General features: G+C 49.6%; 1 protein-coding gene across 1 annotated transcript in view; it reads left to right on the top strand.

Annotated features, from left to right (window-relative positions):
* The first annotated feature begins 11,905 nt into the window (after positions 1 to 11,905).
* The window catches only part of c1qtnf6b (C1q and TNF related 6b), a 9,133-nt gene continuing 137 nt past the window's right edge, over positions 11,906 to 20,901 (top strand). Inside the window, exons 1-4 of the mRNA XM_026256131.1 lie at positions 11,906 to 12,196; positions 17,003 to 17,220; positions 18,531 to 18,722; positions 19,894 to 20,901. The exon at positions 19,894 to 20,901 is cut by the window's right edge and continues 137 nt beyond it. Of these exons, the coding sequence (XP_026111916.1) occupies positions 18,539 to 18,722; positions 19,894 to 20,438 (729 nt within the window). The 5' untranslated portion in view covers positions 11,906 to 12,196; positions 17,003 to 17,220; positions 18,531 to 18,538 and the 3' untranslated portion in view covers positions 20,439 to 20,901. The remainder of the gene's footprint in view (positions 12,197 to 17,002; positions 17,221 to 18,530; positions 18,723 to 19,893) is intronic.

Here is a 20,901-nt window from a genome sequence, read left to right as displayed (position 1 = left end):
ATTTTTTTTTTTTTTGGCTCATTGAAAAATAACACCCATTCACTGCCGTTATAAAGGTTGGAAGAGGCAGGACAGTTTTAAATATAACTCTGATCGGGTTCATATGAAAGGAGAAAGTCATAGACACCTAGGATGGCTTGAGGTTGAATAAATCAAGGGCTAATTTTCATTTTTGGGAGAATTAACCCTTTAATATCAGCTGCTCCAGAGGACATGATTTTATTTTTTTTATGCATTTTATTTTTAATTATTTAGACAAAATAATCTAGAATATCAGCCATTCGGTTATCACCAACAACACAAAATATTTATTGACTTGTCATATACTCTTCCAAAACTGAAGCTTCTTTCATCATTTACTCTTGTTGATCCAAACACGATTTATATTGTTTCATGGAAACCAAAGTGGGAAATTCTGTTACAGCGGCCAGCAGTGACTGACAACATGAGGGGAAACTATAACGACGCAGATTTATTTAAGTTCTTTTCCTGTAATTTAGAGCATGTGAACTAATGAACTCTCTCTCTCTATCTCTCTCTCTATCTCTCTCTATCGCTCTCAGAATGATGCTTGTTGCAGAAAAGCAGTACTTACATTTACATTTAGTCATTTTGCAGATGCTTTTATCCAAAGTGAATTACAATTGGGGAATACATAAAGCAATTCTTCTTAAAGAGCAAAACAGACACAGGAAGTGTTTGCGATACCAAGTTTTAGGCATTGTTCAAATGAGTACAAGTTAGAAAGGGAAGGAATAAATAAAAAGCACATTTTTTCAGTTTTAGTATGATGTAGTGTCAAAAGAGATGAGCTTTCAGCTGTAGCTTGAAAATTGCAAGGCAAAATAAGTTTATTTACGTATATAGCACATTTCATACAGAATGGTATTGCAAAGTGCACACAAAAGGGAGTAAAATAATCATACAAAAATAATCACAACAAAGGAATTTTATAAAACAAGGAATTTAAAAACTGATTTAAAAATAGTTAAAAAATTCATTTCAAACAGTTAAAAATAGAAAATGATTATACATAAAATATAGTGCAATCAGTTCGGACGTAGCACAGAGCTCAATCAATAAATACACAGCTAAACAGATGAGTTTTGAGTTTAGATTTAAATATGACTAATGTTTTAGCATAATAACTAAAAGCTTTTCCCCTTGTTTTGATTTAAGGTGATGTACTATTTCTTCCAAAACTTTGCTATCAGGTGCTTCAAAAACAGACATAGTATCTTCTTTTTGACATTGCGACTGAATCTGTCTGACCTCTGCATAACTTGATGATGTGTTAATCGAGATCAGCAGAGTCTGCAGAAATGCTTGGTGTTAAAGATAACTCCTCCATAAATAGCACACTAGTGTTCTTGTTAATGCATCTCTTTCTGACAGAGACGGATCTAGATTCATTGGTAGCAGAGATCAGTATATCAAAGAAAATACAGAAGTGATCAGATATTGCTATGTCCTGAATAATAAGTGAAGTGACATTCAGCCAAGTATGGTGACCCATACTCAGAATTCATGCTCTGCATTTAACCCATCCAAAGTGCACACACACACACACACACACACACACAGCAGTGAACACAACCAGAGCAGTAGGCATCGTGTATGCTGTGGCGCCCGGGGAGCAGTTGGGGGTTCGATGCCTTGCTCAAGGGCACCTCAGTCACGGTATTGCCGACCCGAGCTCAAACTCACAACCCTAGGGTTAGGAGTCAAACTCTCTAACCACTTGGCCACAACTTCCCCATAATGGATGTAATGTTAAGAAATATTTTTAAATAAGTGAAAAAAAAGTGACGTGACATTCAGCCAAGTATGGTGACCCATACTCAGAATTCGTGCTCTGCATTTAACCCGAAGTGCACACACACAGAGCAGTGAACACACACACACACTGTGAACACACACCCGGAGCAGTGAACACACACACACACACACACACACACTGTGAACACACACTCGGAGCAGTGAACACACACACACACACACACACACTGTGAACACACACCCGGAGCAGTGGGCAGCCATTTATGCTGCGGCGCCCAGGGATCAGTTGGGGGTTCGATGCCTTGCTCAAGGCCACCTAAGCCGTGGTATTGAGGGTGGAAATAATAGAAATAATAATAATATTATTAAATAATAGATATCATAAATAATATTATTTTGTAATATAAATAGAAATAATAATAATAATTTCATGTTTAGGCCTATGTAATTCATATGAAACCAACGAGGGGTGTGTTTCCTGTTTGAACTCTACTTGAAAATAGAGTAGACTAATTATGGCGAAAACTTAAGTAAAGATTTATTATAAAGAATTATTATGGTTTTTTATTAAAAAGTTTATTATAAATGTATGGTTGGGTTTTTCCTATGACATTTTTTCATGAGGAAAGTGAGTCGCCAACTGGGGAGAAATGTGGGTCGCCCGCTGGGGAGAGTCAGCGGTCCACCGCATGAGGAAAGTGAGTCGCCCGCTGGGGAGAGTCAGCGGTCCACCGCATGAGGAAAGTGAGTCACCCGCTGGAGAGAGTGAGCGGTCCACCGCATGAGGAAAGCGAGTCGCCCGCTGGGGAGAGTCAGCGGTCCACCGCATGTGGAAAGTGAGTCGCCCGCTGGGGAGAGTCAGCGGTCCACCGCATGAGGAAATTGAGTCGCCCGCTGGGGAGAGTCAGCGGTCCACCGCATGAGGAAATTGAGTCGCCCGCTGGAGAGAGTCAGCGGTCCGCCGCATGTGGAAAGTGAGTCGCCCGCTGGGGAGAGTCAGCGGTCCACCGCATGAGGAAATTGAGTCGCCCGCTGGGGAGAGTGAGCGGTCCACCGCATGAGGAAAGTGAGTCGCCCGCTGGGGAGAGTGAGCGGTCCGCCGCATGTGGAAAGTGAGTCGCCCGCTGGGGAGAGTGAGCGGTCCGGGGCGTGAGGAAAGTGATTTGCCCGCTGGGGAGAGTGAGCGGTCCGCCGCATGAGGAAAGTGATTCGCCCGCTGGGGAGAGTGAGCGGTCCACCGCATTAGGAAAGTGATTTGCCCGCTGGGGAGAGTCAGCGGTCCACCGCATGAGGAAAGTGATTCGCCCGCTGGGGAGAGTGAGCGGTCCACCGCATGAGGAAAGTGATTCGCCCGCTGGGGAGAGTGAGCGGTCCACCGCATGAGGAAAGTGATTCGCCCGCTGGGGAGAGTGAGCGGTCCACCGCATGAGGAAATTGAGTCGCCCGCTGGAGAGAGTCAGCGGTCCGCCGCATGTGGAAAGTGAGTCGCCCGCTGGGGAGAGTCAGCGGTCCACCGCATGAGGAAAGTGAGTCGCCCGCTGGGGAGAGTGAGTGGTCCGGGGCGTGAGGAAAGTGAGTCGCCCGCTGGGGAGAGTGAGTGGTCCGGGGCGTGAGGAAAGTGATTCGCCCGCTGGGGAGAGTGAGTGGTCCGGGGCATGAGGAAATTGAGTCGCCCGCTGGGGAGAGTGAGTGGTCCGGGGCGTGAGGAAAGTGAGTCGACCGCTGGGGAGAGTGAGTGGTCAGGGGCGTGAGGAAAGTGATTCGCCCACTGGGGAGAGTCAGCGATCCACGGCATGTGGAAAGTGAGTCGCCCGCTGGGGAGAGTCAGCGGTCCACCGCATGAGGTAAGTGAGTCGCCTGCTGGAGAGAGTCAGCAGTCCGCCCCATGAGGAAAGTGAGTCGCCCGCTGGGGAGAGTAAGCGGTCCCCCGCATGAGGAAAGTGATTCGCCCGCTGGGGAGAGTCAGCGGTCTGGGGCGTGAGGAAAGTGATTCGCCCGCTGGGGAGAGTCAGCGGTCTGGGGCATGAGAAAAGTGAGCTACACGCTGGGGAGAGTCAGTGATCAAGGGCGTAAAGTGAGTCGCCTGCTGGGGAGAGTCAGTGATCCAGGGCGTGAGGAAAGTGAGTCGCCCGCTGGGGAGAGTCAGTGATCCAGGGCGTGAGGAAAGTGAGTCGCCCGCTGGGGAGAGTCAGTGATCCAGGGCGTGAGGAAAGTGAGTCACCCGCTGGGGAGAGTCAGTGATCCAGGGCGTGAGGAAAGTGAGTCGCCCGCTGGGGAGAGTCAGCGGTCCGGGGCGTGAGGTAAGTGAGTCTCCCGCTGTGGAGAGTCAGTGATGCAGGGCGTGAGGAAAGTGATTCGCCTGCTGGGGAGAGTCAGCGGTCCCCCGCATGAGGAAAGTGATTCGCCCGCTGGGGAGAGTAAGCGGTCCGGGGCGTGAGGTAAGTGAGTCACCCGCTGGAGAGAGTCAGCAGTCCGCTGCGTGAGGAAAGTGAGCCACCCGCTGGGGAGAGTCAGTGATCAAGGGCGTAAAGTGAGTCGCCTGCTGGGGAGAGTCAGTGATCCAGGGCTTGAAGAAAGTGAGTCGCCCGCTGGGGAGAGTCAGCGGTCCGGGGCGTGAGGTAAGTGAGTCGCCCGCTTGAGATAGTCAGCAGTCCGCTGCGTGAGGAAAGTGAGTCACCCGCTGGGGACAGTCAGCGGTCTGCCGCGTGAGGAAAGTGAGTCGCCCGCTGGGGAGAGTCAGAGGTCCGCCGCTTGAGGGAAAGTGATTTGTACGATTGGGGAGAGTCAGCAGTCTGCCGCATGAGGAAAGTGAGTCACCCGCTGGGGAGAGTCAGTGATCCAGGGCGTGAGGAAAGTGAGTCGCCTGCTGGGGAGAGTCATTGATCCGGGGCGTGAGGAAAGTGAGTCGCCCGCTGGGGAGAGTCAGCGGTCCGCCGCATGTGGAAAGCGAGTCGCCCGCTGGGGTGAGTCAGCAGTCCGCTGCGTGAGGAAAGTGAGTCGCCCGCTGTGGAGAGTGAGCGGTCCACCGCGTGAGGAAAGGGAGTCGCCCGCTGGAGAGAGTCAGCGGTCCGCTGCATGTGGAAAGTGAGTCGCCCGCTGGGGAGAGTCAGCGGTCCACCGCATGAGGAAAGTGAGTCGCCCGCTGGGGAGAGTGAGCGGTCCGCCGCATGAGGAAAGTGATTCGCCCGCTGGGGAGAGTGAGCGGTCCACCGCATTAGGAAAGTGATTTGCCCGCTGGGGAGAGTCAGCGGTCCACCGCATGAGGAAAGTGATTCGCCCGCTGGGGAGAGTGAGCGGTCCACCGCATGAGGAAAGTGATTCGCCCGCTGGGGAGAGTGAGCGGTCCACCGCATGAGGAAAGTGATTCGCCCGCTGGGGAGAGTGAGCGGTCCACCGCATGAGGAAATTGAGTCGCCCGCTGGAGAGAGTCAGCGGTCCGCCGCATGTGGAAAGTGAGTCGCCCGCTGGGGAGAGTCAGCGGTCCACCGCATGAGGAAAGTGAGTCGCCCGCTGGGGAGAGTGAGTGGTCCGGGGCGTGAGGAAAGTGAGTCGCCCGCTGGGGAGAGTGAGTGGTCCGGGGCGTGAGGAAAGTGATTCGCCCGCTGGGGAGAGTGAGTGGTCCGGGGCATGAGGAAATTGAGTCGCCCGCTGGGGAGAGTGAGTGGTCCGGGGCGTGAGGAAAGTGAGTCGACCGCTGGGGAGAGTGAGTGGTCAGGGGCGTGAGGAAAGTGATTCGCCCACTGGGGAGAGTCAGCGATCCACGGCATGTGGAAAGTGAGTCGCCCGCTGGGGAGAGTCAGCGGTCCACCGCATGAGGTAAGTGAGTCGCCTGCTGGAGAGAGTCAGCAGTCCGCCCCATGAGGAAAGTGAGTCGCCCGCTGGGGAGAGTAAGCGGTCCCCCGCATGAGGAAAGTGATTCGCCCGCTGGGGAGAGTCAGCGGTCTGGGGCGTGAGGAAAGTGATTCGCCCGCTGGGGAGAGTCAGCGGTCTGGGGCATGAGAAAAGTGAGCTACACGCTGGGGAGAGTCAGTGATCAAGGGCGTAAAGTGAGTCGCCTGCTGGGGAGAGTCAGTGATCCAGGGCGTGAGGAAAGTGAGTCGCCCGCTGGGGAGAGTCAGTGATCCAGGGCGTGAGGAAAGTGAGTCGCCCGCTGGGGAGAGTCAGTGATCCAGGGCGTGAGGAAAGTGAGTCACCCGCTGGGGAGAGTCAGTGATCCAGGGCGTGAGGAAAGTGAGTCGCCCGCTGGGGAGAGTCAGCGGTCCGGGGCGTGAGGTAAGTGAGTCTCCCGCTGTGGAGAGTCAGTGATGCAGGGCGTGAGGAAAGTGATTCGCCTGCTGGGGAGAGTCAGCGGTCCCCCGCATGAGGAAAGTGATTCGCCCGCTGGGGAGAGTAAGCGGTCCGGGGCGTGAGGTAAGTGAGTCACCCGCTGGAGAGAGTCAGCAGTCCGCTGCGTGAGGAAAGTGAGCCACCCGCTGGGGAGAGTCAGTGATCAAGGGCGTAAAGTGAGTCGCCTGCTGGGGAGAGTCAGTGATCCAGGGCTTGAAGAAAGTGAGTCGCCCGCTGGGGAGAGTCAGCGGTCCGGGGCGTGAGGTAAGTGAGTCGCCCGCTTGAGATAGTCAGCAGTCCGCTGCGTGAGGAAAGTGAGTCACCCGCTGGGGACAGTCAGCGGTCTGCCGCGTGAGGAAAGTGAGTCGCCCGCTGGGGAGAGTCAGAGGTCCGCCGCTTGAGGGAAAGTGATTTGTACGATTGGGGAGAGTCAGCAGTCTGCCGCATGAGGAAAGTGAGTCACCCGCTGGGGAGAGTCAGTGATCCAGGGCGTGAGGAAAGTGAGTCGCCTGCTGGGGAGAGTCATTGATCCGGGGCGTGAGGAAAGTGAGTCGCCCGCTGGGGAGAGTCAGCGGTCCGCCGCATGTGGAAAGCGAGTCGCCCGCTGGGGTGAGTCAGCAGTCCGCTGCGTGAGGAAAGTGAGTCGCCCGCTGTGGAGAGTGAGCGGTCCACCGCGTGAGGAAAGGGAGTCGCCCGCTGGAGAGAGTCAGCGGTCCGCTGCATGTGGAAAGTGAGTCGCCCGCTGGGGAGAGTCAGCGGTCCACCGCATGAGGAAAGTGAGTCGCCCGCTGGGGAGAGTGAGTGGTCCGGGGCGTGAGGAAAGTGATTCGCCCGCTGGGGAGAGTGAGTGGTCCGGGGCGTGAGGAAAGTGATTCGCCCGCTGGGGAGAGTGAGTGGTCCGGGGCGTGAGGAAAGTGATTCGCCCGCTGGGGAGAGTGAGTGGTCCGGGGCGTGAGGAAAGTGAGTCGCCCGCTGGGGAGAGTGAGTGGTCCGGGGCGTGAGGAAAGTGAGTCGCCCGCTGGGGAGAGTCAGCGGTCCACCGCATGAGGTAAGTGAGTCGCCCGCTGGGGAGAGTAAGCGGTCCCCCGCATGAGGAAAGTGATTCGCCCGCTGGGGAGAGTCAGCGGTCTGGGGCGTGAGGAAAGTGATTCGCCCGCTGGGGAGAGTCAGCGGTCTGGGGCATGAGAAAAGTGAGCTACACGCTGGGGAGAGTCAGTGATCAAGGGCGTAAAGTGAGTCGCCTGCTGGGGAGAGTCAGTGATCCAGGGCGTGAGGAAAGTGAGTCGCCCGCTGGGGAGAGTCAGTGATCCAGGGCGTGAGGAAAGTGAGTCGCCCGCTGGGGAGAGTCAGTGATCCAGGGCGTGAGGAAAGTGAGTCGCCCGCTGGGGAGAGTCAGTGATCCAGGGCGTGAGGAAAGTGAGTCGCCCGCTGGGGAGAGTCAGCGGTCCGGGGCGTGAGGTAAGTGAGTCTCCCGCTGGGGAGAGTCAGTGATCCAGGGCGTGAGGAAAGTGATTCGCCTGCTGGGGAGAGTCAGCGGTCCCCCGCATGAGGAAAGTGATTCGCCCGCTGGGGAGAGTAAGCGGTCCGGGGCGTGAGGTAAGTGAGTCACCCGCTTGAGATAGTCAGCAGTCCGCTGCGTGAGGAAAGTGAGTCACCCGCTGGGGACAGTCAGCGGTCTGCCGCTTGAGGGAAAGTGAGCTACACGCTGGGGAGAGTCAGTGATCCAGGGCGTGAGGAAAGTGAGTCGCCCGCTGGGGAGAGTCAGTGATCCAGGGCGTGAGGAAAGTGAGTCGCCCGCTGGGGAGAGTCAGTGATCCAGGGCGTGAGGAAAGTGAGTCGCCCGCTGGGGAGAGTCAGTGATCCAGGGCGTGAGGAAAGTGAGTCGCCCGCTGGGGAGAGTCAGTGATCCAGGGCGTGAGGAAAGTGAGTCGCCCGCTGGGGAGAGTCAGCGGTCCGGGGCGTGAGGTAAGTGAGTCTCCCGCTGGGGAGAGTCAGTGATCCAGGGCGTGAGGAAAGTGATTCGCCTGCTGGGGAGAGTCAGCGGTCCCCCGCATGAGGAAAGTGATTCGCCCGCTGGGGAGAGTAAGCGGTCCGGGGCGTGAGGTAAGTGAGTCACCCGCTGGAGAGAGTCAGCAGTCCGCTGCGTGAGGAAAGTGAGCCACCCGCTGGGGAGAGTCAGTGATCAAGGGCGTAAAGTGAGTCGCCTGCCGGGGAGAGTCAGCAGTCCGCCGTGTGAGGAAAGTGAGTCGCCCGCTGGGGAGAGTCAGTGATCCAGGGCGTGAGGAAAGTGAGTCGCCCGCTGGGGAGAGTCAGCAGTCCGCCGTGTGAGGAAAGTGAGTCGCCCGCTGGGGAGAGTCAGTGATCCAGGGCGTGAGGAAAGTGAGTCGCCCGCTGGGGAGAGTCAGTGATCCAGGGCGTGAGGAAAGTGAGTCGCCTGCTGGGGAGAGTCAGTGATCCAGGGCTTGAGGAAAGTGAGTCGCCCGCTGGGGAGAGCCAGCGGTCCGGGGCGTGAGGTAAGTGAGTCTCCCGCTTGAGATAGTCAGCAGTCCGCTGCGTGAGGAAAGTGAGTCACCCGCTGGGGACAGTCAGCGGTCTGCCGCGTGAGGAAAGTGAGTCGCCCGCTGGGGAGAGTCAGAGGTCCGCCGCTTGAGGGAAAGTGATTTGCCTGCTGGGGAGAGTCAGCAGTCCGGGGCGTGAGGAAAGTGAGTCGCCCGCTGGGGAGAGTCAGCGGTCCGCAGCATGTGGAAAGTGAGTCACCCGCTGGGGAGAGTCAGTGATCCATGGCGTGAGGAAAGTGAGTCGCCCGCTGGGGAGAGTGAGTGGTCCGGGGCGTGAGGAAAGTGATTCGCCCGCTGGGGAGAGTGAGTGGTCCGGGGCGTGAGGAAAGTGAGTCGCCCGCTGGGGAGAGTGAGTGGTCCGGGGCGTGAGGAAAGTGAGTCGCCCGCTGGGGAGAGTGAGTGGTCCGGGGCGTGAGGAAAGTGAGTCGCCCGCTGGGGAGAGTCAGTGATCCAGGGCGTGAGGAAAGTGAGTCGCCCGCTGGGGAGAGTGAGTGGTCCGGGGCGTGAGGAAAGTGATTCGCCCGCTGGGGAGAGTGAGTGGTCCGGGGCGTGAGGAAAGTGAGTCGCCCGCTGGGGAGAGTGAGTGGTCCGGGGCGTGAGGAAAGTGAGTCGCCCGCTGGGGAGAGTCAGCAGTCCGCCGCGTGAGGAAAGTGAGTCGCCCGCTGGAGAGAGTCAGCAGTCCGCCGCGTGAGGAAAGTGATTCGCCCGCTGGGGAGAGTAAGCGGTCCGGGGCGTGAGGTAAGTGAGTCACCCGCTGGAGAGAGTCAGCAGTCCGCTGCGTGAGGAAAGTGAGCCACCCGCTGGGGAGAGTCAGTGATCCAGGGCTTGAGGAAAGTGATTTGCCTGCTGGGGAGAGTCAGCAGTCCGGGGCGTGAGGAAAGTGAGTCGCCCGCTGGGGAGAGTCAGCGGTCCGCAGCATGTGGAAAGTGAGTCACCCGCTGGGGAGAGTCAGTGATCCAGGGCGTGAGGAAAGTGATTCGCCCGCTGGGGAGAGTGAGTGGTCCGGGGCGTGAGGAAAGTGAGTCGCCCGTTGGGGAGAGTGAGTGATCCAGGGCGTGAGGAAAGTGAGTCACCCGCTGGGGAGAGTCAGTGATCCAGGGCGTGAGGAAAGTGATTCGCCCGCTGGGGAGAGTGAGTGGTCCGGGGCGTGAGGAAAGTGAGTCGCCCGTTGGGGAGAGTGAGTGGTCCGGGGCGTGAGGAAAGTGATTCGCCCGCTGGGGAGAGTGAGTGGTCCGGGGCTTGAGGAAAGTGAATCGCCCGCTGGGGAGAGTGAGTGGTCCGGGGCGTGAGGAAAGTGATTCGCCCGCTGGGGAGAGTGAGTGGTCCGGGGCGTGAGGAAAGTGAGTCGCCCGCTGGGGAGAGTGAGTGGTCCGGGGCGTGAGGAAAGTGAGTCGCCCGCTGGGGAGAGTCAGCAGTCCGCCGCGTGAGGAAAGTGAGTCGCCCGCTGGAGAGAGTCAGCAGTCCGCCGCGTGAGGAAAGTGATTCGCCCGCTGGGGAGAGTAAGCGGTCCGGGGCGTGAGGTAAGTGAGTCACCCGCTGGAGAGAGTCAGCAGTCCGCTGCGTGAGGAAAGTGAGCCACCCGCTGGGGAGAGTCAGTGATCCAGGGCTTGAGGAAAGTGATTTGCCTGCTGGGGAGAGTCAGCAGTCCGGGGCGTGAGGAAAGTGAGTCGCCCGCTGGGGAGAGTCAGCGGTCCGCAGCATGTGGAAAGTGAGTCACCCGCTGGGGAGAGTCAGTGATCCAGGGCGTGAGGAAAGTGATTCGCCCGCTGGGGAGAGTGAGTGGTCCGGGGCGTGAGGAAAGTGAGTCGCCCGTTGGGGAGAGTGAGTGATCCAGGGCGTGAGGAAAGTGAGTCACCCGCTGGGGAGAGTCAGTGATCCAGGGCGTGAGGAAAGTGATTCGCCCGCTGGGGAGAGTGAGTGGTCCGGGGCGTGAGGAAAGTGAGTCGCCCGTTGGGGAGAGTGAGTGGTCCGGGGCGTGAGGAAAGTGATTCGCCCGCTGGGGAGAGTGAGTGGTCCGGGGCTTGAGGAAAGTGAATCGCCCGCTGGGGAGAGCCAGCGGTCCGGGGCGTGAGGTAAGTGAGTCACCCGCTTGAGATAGTCAGCAGTCCGCTGCGTGAGGAAAGTGAGTCACCCGCTGGGGACAGTCAGCGGTCTGCCGCGTGAGGAAAGTGAGTCGCCCGCTGGGGAGAGTCAGAGGTCCGCCGCTTGAGGGAAAGTGATTTGCCTGCTGGGGAGAGTCAGCAGTCCGGGGCGTGAGGAAAGTGAGTCGCCCGCTGGGGAGAGTGAGTGGTCCGGGGCGTGAGGAAAGTGAGTCGCCCGCTGGGGAGAGTCAGCGGTCCGCAGCATGTGGAAAGTGAGTCACCCGCTGGGGAGAGTCAGTGATCCAGGGCGTGAGGAAAGTGATTCGCCCGCTGGGGAGAGTGAGTGGTCCGGGGCGTGAGGAAAGTGAGTCGCCCGTTGGGGAGAGTGAGTGGTCCGGGGCGTGAGGAAAGTGAGTCGCCCGCTGGGGATTGTGAGTGGTCCGGGGCGTGAGGAAAGTGAGTCGCCCGCTGGGGAGAGTGAGTGGTCCGGGGCGTGAGGAAAGTGATTGGCCCGCTGGGGAGAGTGAGTGGTCCGGGGCGTGAGGAAAGTGAGTCGCCCGCTGGGGAGAGTGAGTGGTCCGGGGCGTGAGGAAAGTGAGTCGCCCGCTGGGGAGAGTGAGTGGTCCGGGGCGTGAGGAAAGTGAGTCGCCCGCTGGGGAGAGTGAGTGGTCCGCCGCGTAAGGAAACTGAGTCGCCCGCTGGGGAGAGTCACTGTTCTGTTTTTTTTTTTTTTTTTTTTTTGATTAGATAAATTCAACTCAAATTATTTTATATACATTTATAAATCTTACTGGTCCCAAACTGTGGATGGTGTGGTAACAATAGGCAATAAGGTACGCCCTTCAGCAGTGATTTATTCATGATACATCACAGTGGCGAGTATTCTTGCTTACATACATAAACACACACACGCACACACACACACACATTTATAAAATCAGCACAGTATAACAAGGCAGTGGAAAGTCCCCAGATGGATGTGAAACCATGTGTGTGTTATAGTTCTAATTTGAGGCTGGTTTTGTGCTGATAGAAGAATGTGGGTTGAGAGGTTAGAGATCACTGGGCTCTGTATTACAGCAAACACAAATAAACCGAGAGAGCAGGGTCAGAGGACCACGCTCTGATTTCATGTGATTATGTTTGGTTCCTCTGCTGTCTGAAGGAGAAGCCGCTCACAGCTGAAGCTCCTGCTGATTCATTCTGCAGCAACAAGCCTGGGGGGTTTTCCAGAGTTTGGGAGCGTCTGAGGAATCACTGCTTGAAGTGGAGGAGGATGAGCGAGGAGGGGGAGGAGAGATAAACTGTGTGTGTGTGTGTGTGTGTTGAAGCGTGCTTGATTAATCATGCCAGTGAAGCACTAACAGAGAGTGTTTGTTATAGAACATGTCAGATGTGAATGAACATGTTCATCTTCAGCTCAGGCTCCTGAGGATCTTCGTCTCAGTGAAGGTCAGTGTAAACACACGTCACGTGACCTCCAGCGCTCATGTGTTCTGGGTGGTTCCTAGATGCTTTCTGGGACACTGAGTGGTTTAGCTCATTATTATGAGATGACATACACTGTATAAAATGCAAATCTGTAAATAAAACAACTTTGATTTCAGACTGTGTTACTTGACATTTCTTTGTAACTTGTGACATTCACTAGCACTTTGAGTGAAAACGGTTTAAAGTCCTACACCACATTTTTTCACTGTATACTAAAAATATGTGTCCCTGCAGCACAGAAGCAGTCATCAGTAGCACTGACGTATATTTAGACACGGGTCACAATTATACATTTTTCTTTTATGCTAAAAATCATTCGGATATTAAGTAAAGATCATGTTCCATGAAAATATTTAGTAAATCTCCATACCATAAATATATCAAAACTTAATGTTTGATTAGTAATATGTATTGCTAACAACTATATTTGAACAACTTTAAAGATGATTTTTTGCTCCCTCAGATTCCAGATTTTCAAATAGTTGTATCTCAGACAAATATTGTCCTCCTCACAAACCACACATCAATGGAGAGATCATTTATTCAGCTTTCAGATGATGTATGAGTCTCAGTTTATCTCAAAAACTGTACAGTAAAACTAAACTATATAGTAAATTTAAATTGCATGATTTCTTGTACTTTTGCAACATTTAACTGTATTATTGTTCAGCAAAATCTGATAAATGTGATCATAAGGCATGAAAATATTAAGACATTATAAACAACTAACATAATTTGTTTATTATGGATGGTTGCTAGGGTGTTCTGGTGGTTGCTAGGGTATTGCTGAATTGTAGGATTGTTGGTACATGGTTGCTAGAGGATTGCATGGTTCTTTATAGAGAAAACCTGTTCTTCAGACTAATTCAATTCAATTTTCAATTCAAGTTTATTTGTATAGCGCTTTTTACAAAACAAATCGTTACAAAGCAACTTTACAGAAAATTATGTTTCTACAATATTTAGTAGTAGCTAGTAGTTTGTGCACATTTGACAGGATTTTAGAAAAACTAAAAAATAATAATAATACAAGACGTAGTCAGCTAGACGATGAACTATCAATATTATTAATTAAGTTATTATATGATTCAGTCACACATTTAGGAATAATTGTTAGTTCTGTTTGTTCATTCAGGGTTAGCATCATCTGAGGTCCTCTGATGGTCGGCATCATCTCTTCTCAGGTGTTCTGGATCCAGACTGGAGCTTGTGTAAATCCTAGTTACCACGGGATGTGAATCCCGTGGCAAAACATAGAACACATAGAAACAAAATACAGACATCATTAGCATAGCTGCTGATCCAACAAAGTAAAATTAGTTTAACCCAAGCTAATGAATAAAAATGCACCTTTGATCAGATGCAACTACACTCACAATTAAAAAGATACATTATTCGAATGCTTGGCGAAAGAGATGTGTTTTTAATCTAGATTTAAACAAAGAGAGTGTGTCTGAACCCCGAACATTATCAGGAAGGCTATTCCAGAGTTTGGGAGCCAAATGTGAGAAGGCTCTACCTCCTTTAGTGGACTTTGCTATCCTAGGAACTACCAAAAGTCCAGCGTTTTGTGACCTTAGGGTGCGTGATGGGTTGTAACGTGGTAGAAGGCTAGTTAGGTACGCTGGAGCTAAACCATTTAGGGCCTTATAAGTAAGTAATGATAATTTGTAACTGATGCGGAACTTAATAGGTAGCCAGTGCAGAGACTGTAAAATTGGGGTAATATGATCATATTTTCTTGACCTCGTAAGGACTCTCGCTGCTGCATTTTGGACGACCTGTAGCTTGTTTATTGAAGAAGCAGGACAACCACCTAGAAGTGCATTACAATAGTCCAGTCTAGAGGTCATGAATGCATGAACTAGCTTTTCTGCATCAGAAACAGATAACATGTTTCGTAGCTTGGCAATGTTTCTAAGATGGAAGAATGCAATTTTTGTAACATTGGAAATATGATTTTCAAAAGACAAATTGCTGTCTAATATAACACCCAGATTTCTGACTGTAGAGGAAGTAACAGTACATCCGTCTAGTTGCAGATTGTAATCTACAAGATTCTGTGTAGTGTTTTTTGGTCCAATAATTAATATCTCCGTCTTATCCGAATTTAATTGGAGAAAATTCTTTGTCATCCAATCTTTTACATTTTTAACACAATCTGTTAGCTTAGATAATTGGGAAGTTTCATCTGGTCTCGTTGATATATATAGCTGAGTATCATCAGCATAACAGTGGAAGCTAATTCCGTATTTTCTAATAATATTACCAAGGGGCAACATGTATATTGAAAATAGAAGGGGACCTAGGACGGATCCTTGTGGCACTCCATATTTTACTGATGATAAATGAGATGACTCCCCATTTAAGTAAACAAAATGGTAGCGATCGGACAGGTAGGATCTAAACCATCTTAGAGCCTGCCCTTGAATACCTGTATAGTTTTGTAATCGATCTATGAGTATGTCATGATCTATGGTGTCGAACGCAGCACTAAGATCAAGTAAGACTAGAAATGAGATGCAGCCTTGGTCTGACGCAAGGAGCAGGTCATTTGTAATTTTAACAAGTGCAGTTTCTGTGCTATGGTGGGGCCTAAAACCTGACTGAAATTCTTCATACAGATCATTTTTATGCAGGAAGGTGCTCAATTGAGCAGACACAACTTTTTCTAAAATTTTAGACATAAATGGAAGATTTGAAATAGGCCTATAATTTGCCAGTACACTAGGATCTAGTTTTGGTTTCTTAATAAGAGGCTTGATAACCGCCAGCTTGAATGGTTTTGGGACGTGTCCTAAAGATAACGACGAGTTTATGATATTGAGAAGCGGTTCTTCGGCTACAGGTAACAGCTCTTTCAGTAATTTAGTGGGTACAGGATCTAATAAACATGTTGTTGGTTTAGATACAGTGATAAGTTTATTTAGCTCCTCCTGTCCTATGGTTGTAAAGCACTGCAGTTTATGTTTGGGTGCGATGGATGAAACTGAAGTGTTAGATGCTGTAGAATCTACATTCGCTATTGTATTTCTAATGTTATCTATTTTATCAGTGAAGAAATTCATAAAGTCATTACTATTTAACGTTGGTGGAATATTTGAATCAGGTGGCGTCTGGTAATTTGTTAACTTAGCCACTGTGTTAAATAAAAACCTTGGATTGTTTTGGTTATTTTCTATGAGTTTGTGTATATGCTCTGCCCTAGCAGTTTTTAGAGCCTGTCTATAGCTGGACATACTGTTTTTCCATGCAATTCTAAAAACTTCTAAGTTAGTTTTTCTCCATTTGCGTTCAAGACTACGAGTTACTTTCTTGAGAGAGTGAGTATTACTGTTATACCATGGTACAGTACGTTTTTCTCTAACTTTTTTCAATTTGATTGGGGCAACAGCTTCTAATGTATTAGAGAAAATAGTGCCCATGTTGTCAGTAATTTTGTCTAATTCATGTGTATTTTTGGGTACAGATAGCAGTTGAGATAGATCAGGCAGGTTATTTGCGAATCTGTCTTTGGTGGCTGGAACAATAGTTCTGCCCAGACGGTATCGCTGCGACATATAGTTAATATCAGTTATACGCAGCATGCACGATACGAGGAAATGGTCTGTAATATCATCACTTTGAGGTACAACATCTATAGCAGTAAGATCGATGCCATGCGATATAATTAAATCTAGTGTATGATTAAAACGATGAGTGGGCCCGGTGACATTTTGCTTGACTCCAAAGGAGTTTATTAGGTCAGTAAACGCAAGTCCTAATGTATCATTTGTATTATCAACGTGAATATTAAAATCTCCCATGATTAGCGCCTTATCAACTGTAACTAGAAGGTCTGAGAGGAAATCTGCAAATTCTTTTAGGAATTCTGTATACGGCCCTGGTGGTCTATACACAGTAGCCAGAGCAAGAGATACATTAGATTTCTTTTGCATGTCTGACAGAGTAACATTTAGCATTAGTATTTCAAAAGAGTTAAACCTGTATCCTGTTTTCTGGGTAACATTGAGAATATGACTATATATTGTTGACCAGTCTGACGGGGCTCATGCTTATAACAGTAGTTTGGTGGAGTAGACTCATTTAGACCAAAATAATCATTTGGTTTTAGCCAGGTTTCAGTCAAGCAGAGTAAATCAAAACTATTATCTGTGATCATTTCATTTACAATAACTGCTTTTGGTGTGAGTGATCTAATATTTATGAGCCCAAACTTTAAAAATTGTTTTTGTTCATTTACTTTACATTTTTCTGGTTTAATTACGATAAGATTTTTTCTAGATCCTACATTATATTTATATTTATATTTTGACCTCACTATTCTGGGAACAGACACAGTCTTAATAGGTTTTACAGCACAAGTACTTTTATCATTTAAGCGGGTGGAACAAAACTCATCATAATGGTTATTTGAGAATTGACTTACTAGTCACATGGAGCGAAGTGTCCTGGAGATGTTGTCAGAGAGAAGCTCCGCGCCGACTCGACTGGGGTGTAATCCATCAGCGCGAAACAGTCTAGGACGCTCCCAGAAAAGATTCCAGTTATTAACAAATAGCAGTTTCTTTTAGACTAAGATCTATTGTTCTCTCAAGAATGACTGACAGGTTCTTTGGGGAACCAACGGTTGTTTATTCCAGGGATGTAGCACACTCATGATCTGAGGAATCCTTCAGGAGAGAATCAAACACATTTCTTTTCATTAACTGGCTGGGGTTTCCTCGGCATGGCATCATCATCATCCATGGCATGTGTTGTTTACAGCAGAATGCAGCCAGTACATATATTAAGCTGGACTGAAGTGCTCCTCCATACACTGCTGCGTTTGGCCTGATTTATCTGCATCAAACCACGGCTGTAACCTGCGGATTCAGCATCTGTGAGCGAGCAACACGAGGAGGGAGGCGGGAGAGAGAGAATAAAGCCTGTTTCCCGAGGAAACTCCTCCTAATGTAAGACAGAAGGAGCTCGAGGACGCAGCGGTGAGTCTCAGCTTTACATTTCTTCTGGACTTCTCCAGTGTTTGTGTGAGATCTTCAGTCCGACAGCAGTGTGGCTGCACGAGTCAGGAGAGGGTTTTCATCTCATCTGTTTGGACAGAGATATAGAAGTGTGTGAGGGTTGTTTGATGAGATTGATAACTTGTGTGAGGACGTGGCTCTTGCTCTCTCTCGCTCTCTTTCTCTCTCATCTGGTTTTCATAAGAACAGCTGCTGGTCTCAATGAATCATTCACGTTTACAGACTGCTCTTTAAAAGAAATGTTACAGACTGCAAAGAATAAAGTGTTGTGTAGAGAGAACGACAGAGATGATGCTAAAGACACTTCTAAGAGTGAATAATAATGTGTTGAAGTAACTCTGAAGAAGAGAAAGAAAGAAAGCAAGCAGCTCTTTTCCACGTGTGGTCGAGCCATGGATGATGAGATCCATAAATGTCATTTTTTATAACAGTTTTTAAGCTTGTTCTTGTTCTGGAGATTTCATCACTGACACACATTTAACCCCAGGCTCCTGCTGCATGATGGAAAACATCTCTCAGATGGTTTTTATATGACAGGGCGGTTTATATTTTAATAATGTTCAGACTGGCAGCATTTTGTGGATGTTAAGATCATTCTTTCTTGAGTTTATACACGGATCACACACAGCGCTGTGCATGTTCATGTGTCTATTGCCATGATCAGATCGGGTGTGAACAACTCAAACTGAATTAAGATCACGATCACTGGTATTGAACTAAACTGAATCAATATTGAACACGAAGAACAGATGACATGGCTGTCTTTAGCAGAACTGCTTATAGCTGAACTTCACACTTGATCTGAACTGAACTCACACTGTTTCACACCACAGTCTGAACGGTGTCCAGTTTCTGATCCGGTTCTTTTCCTGTTTGTCACTAGCTGTGTTTTCATGCAAATTTTGGGATATTGCTTAAAAAAACATTTTATGGAATTGCCAAGATATACATACAATCTTTAAATGTGCATAAAAAACTTGAGGCAGATACATTGTTGGATGGAACTAAAGCTTTATCTGCAATATTTTATTTGTAGAGCGCTTTTGACAGTTTTACAGAAAATGTAAGTTTCTTTTTTAAAGTTTCTATTATTGTTGTGTTTTACAAAAAGTCAAAGTCTGAGAATAAGCATATGGTTTTCCAGATTTGGTGTGCTTCTGCTGTTTGAGTGTCAGCTTCCAGAACGTGTGTGACAAGGAAATATTGTGTGTGTAAGCAGTTTTAGAGATTTACAGAGAGAGAGTGTTCTTCACTGTGCTCCTGGTGTGCAGGTGTCGTGATGTTGGCTGTGTTTCTGCTGCTGTTGGCCTCCGTGGCATCCGTCCCGTCTCCCTCCAGACCCACACCCAAATACTGCCGCAGGTGCTGCGATCACCTGGACCCGCCCCTGAGCCCCGCCCCTCAGCCTGCAGCCAATCACACGCCAGAGATCCGCACCATCATTAACATGACCATCCTCAAAGGTGACACTTCACACACTCTCTGCGCAGGCTTTGGGACTATTATTAAAGTAGATTCTATATAGTATGACTGTATTCCAGACAGTGTTGCTAACATGTTTACATTATTCAACCTAAATTTGTTACCTGCTGGAAAATAAAGAACCCTGATTTCATATTTGACTCTGGCGACCCAACAACACTCTACCAAAGTTTATTGTTCTCGGGCAGCATTAAAAATATATGAATAATATTATAGATTTGGATGTTTAGGGTGTCCATGTTTCATCTGTGTAATTTGACTAGATTCTACAGTGGCAGATGAGTTATTACTATAATACTGTAGCGTTTGATGGACACAGCCTGTCTGAGTCTATTCTGCTGTTGTAATTCTACACAGTTAATTATTTGGTTGAAGTTCCAGCGTTTGTTTTTTCATCGCTGTGTCCCAGATTAGTTCAGAACTGCAGCTCTAGAGGAACAAACGAAGAAGCAAAAAGAGAAAAACATGACTTCTGTTCTTCAGTAATGTTCACTCTTCACCCTCCGTGGTCAAATCCTTTACAGTTCAGAGAGATTCCTGGAACTGACCACAAGAGGCTTTCCATTGGACGCTGTGAGGTCATGTGACCACCGTTTATTTCCTTTGAGCTGTATAAGGGGTAATTTAGCTGTCGACGGACAGAAACCACTGCTCACTGGAAAGCATTTTAGTCTACAAATAAACTAAAAGACAAAATACAGACAAAACAGAAACTAGATTTTCACTTTCTGATGGAAATGTGAGTAGTGCTTCAGAGCAAAATGTGCACTTTCTAGAAAGTCATGCGTCCGGTCGTTCAGGAAACATGGGTTTGATGACATCACTGTAAGTGCTTGTGAACACTGACTAGCGCTAGTTACTGACACGTTACGTACAGAGTAAACCACTTCCTGTTTGACTTTTTGCTGGAACCAAAAATGGTTATTCTACTGCATCGCCGTGAAGAATTTTAAACACCTTTATTTTTAAGAAAAAAAAACCCCCAGAAGTTATATTTTTGGCAACTGTAAAGTGAGATGACTAATCGTTAGTCTGCCCTGATCTCTCTGAACACAGAGACAGGAGAGCTGAAGTGGCGTTACTTGATTAGAGTCTGATTACACGAGTCACACTACATGATGTGTCACCCCCATCACTGCTGATTGTTGACAGGGGATAAAGGAGAGCGAGGGGACCGAGGGACGCCTGGTAAAGCCGGAGTGGACGGACCCCCTGGACTCAGAGGAGAGACGGGGCCCAAAGGCAGTAAAGGAGACACCGGGGTCCCCGGAGACCCCTGCAAGGTCCAGCAGTCGTCCTTCTCCGTGGGCCGACGCAAAGCTCTGCACAGCGCTGATCACTACCAGGCTCTGGTCTTCGACACGGTCTTCGTCAACCTGGGCGAACACTTCAACATGTTCAAGGGGAAGTTCTACTGCTCCGTCCCGGGAGTCTATTTCTTCAACGTGAACATTCACACCTGGAACTTCAAGGAGACGTACCTGCACCTGATGCACAACGAGCGTCCGCAGGTGATCCTGTACACGCAGCCCAGCGAGCGCTCCATCATGCAGAGCCAGAGCGTCATGCTGTCGCTGGAGCTCAACGATGAGGTCTGGGTGCGGCTCTACAAGCGCCAGAGAGACAACGCCATCTACAGCGACGACGTGGACGTCTACATCACCTTCAACGGACACCTGGTGGCTCCTCGAGTCTAGGACGAGGAACCTGATGTGCACAGAGTGTGTGGAGGAGCAGACACACTGCACAAAAAACCTGATCTTAGTAATTTTTTGTTTCTAGTCAAATTTTTTTTTCAAATCTTCAATTAGATTTTCCCTTACCCCACACTCTTAAAAGGTTCTTCACAGGAATGCAACAGAAGAACCATTTCTTGGTTCCACAAAGAAGCATTCAGTCAAAGGTTCCAAAAGAACCTTCTTTTGCCACAAACAAACCTTTGTGAAACAGAGAGGTTCTGCAGATGTTAAAGGTTCTTGATGGAACCATTTAGACAAAACGGTTCTTCTGTGTCTTCACTGTGAAGCACCTTTATTTTTAAGAGTTTACCAGCAGATCATTTTACTAATTTTAAGCAAAATGCCATTTAGTCCCCCCAAATAAATGAGGCTAAATATCTTATGTTGTTTAACCAAGTAAATGCATTTTAATTTAAGTTTT

This window comes from Carassius auratus, chromosome 6 (genome assembly GCF_003368295.1).
Source record: "Carassius auratus strain Wakin chromosome 6, ASM336829v1, whole genome shotgun sequence".
NCBI classification, from domain to species: domain Eukaryota; kingdom Metazoa; phylum Chordata; class Actinopteri; order Cypriniformes; family Cyprinidae; genus Carassius; species Carassius auratus.
Note: the sequence above shows the minus strand (reverse complement) of the source record. Positions and strands in the feature narration are given on the sequence as shown.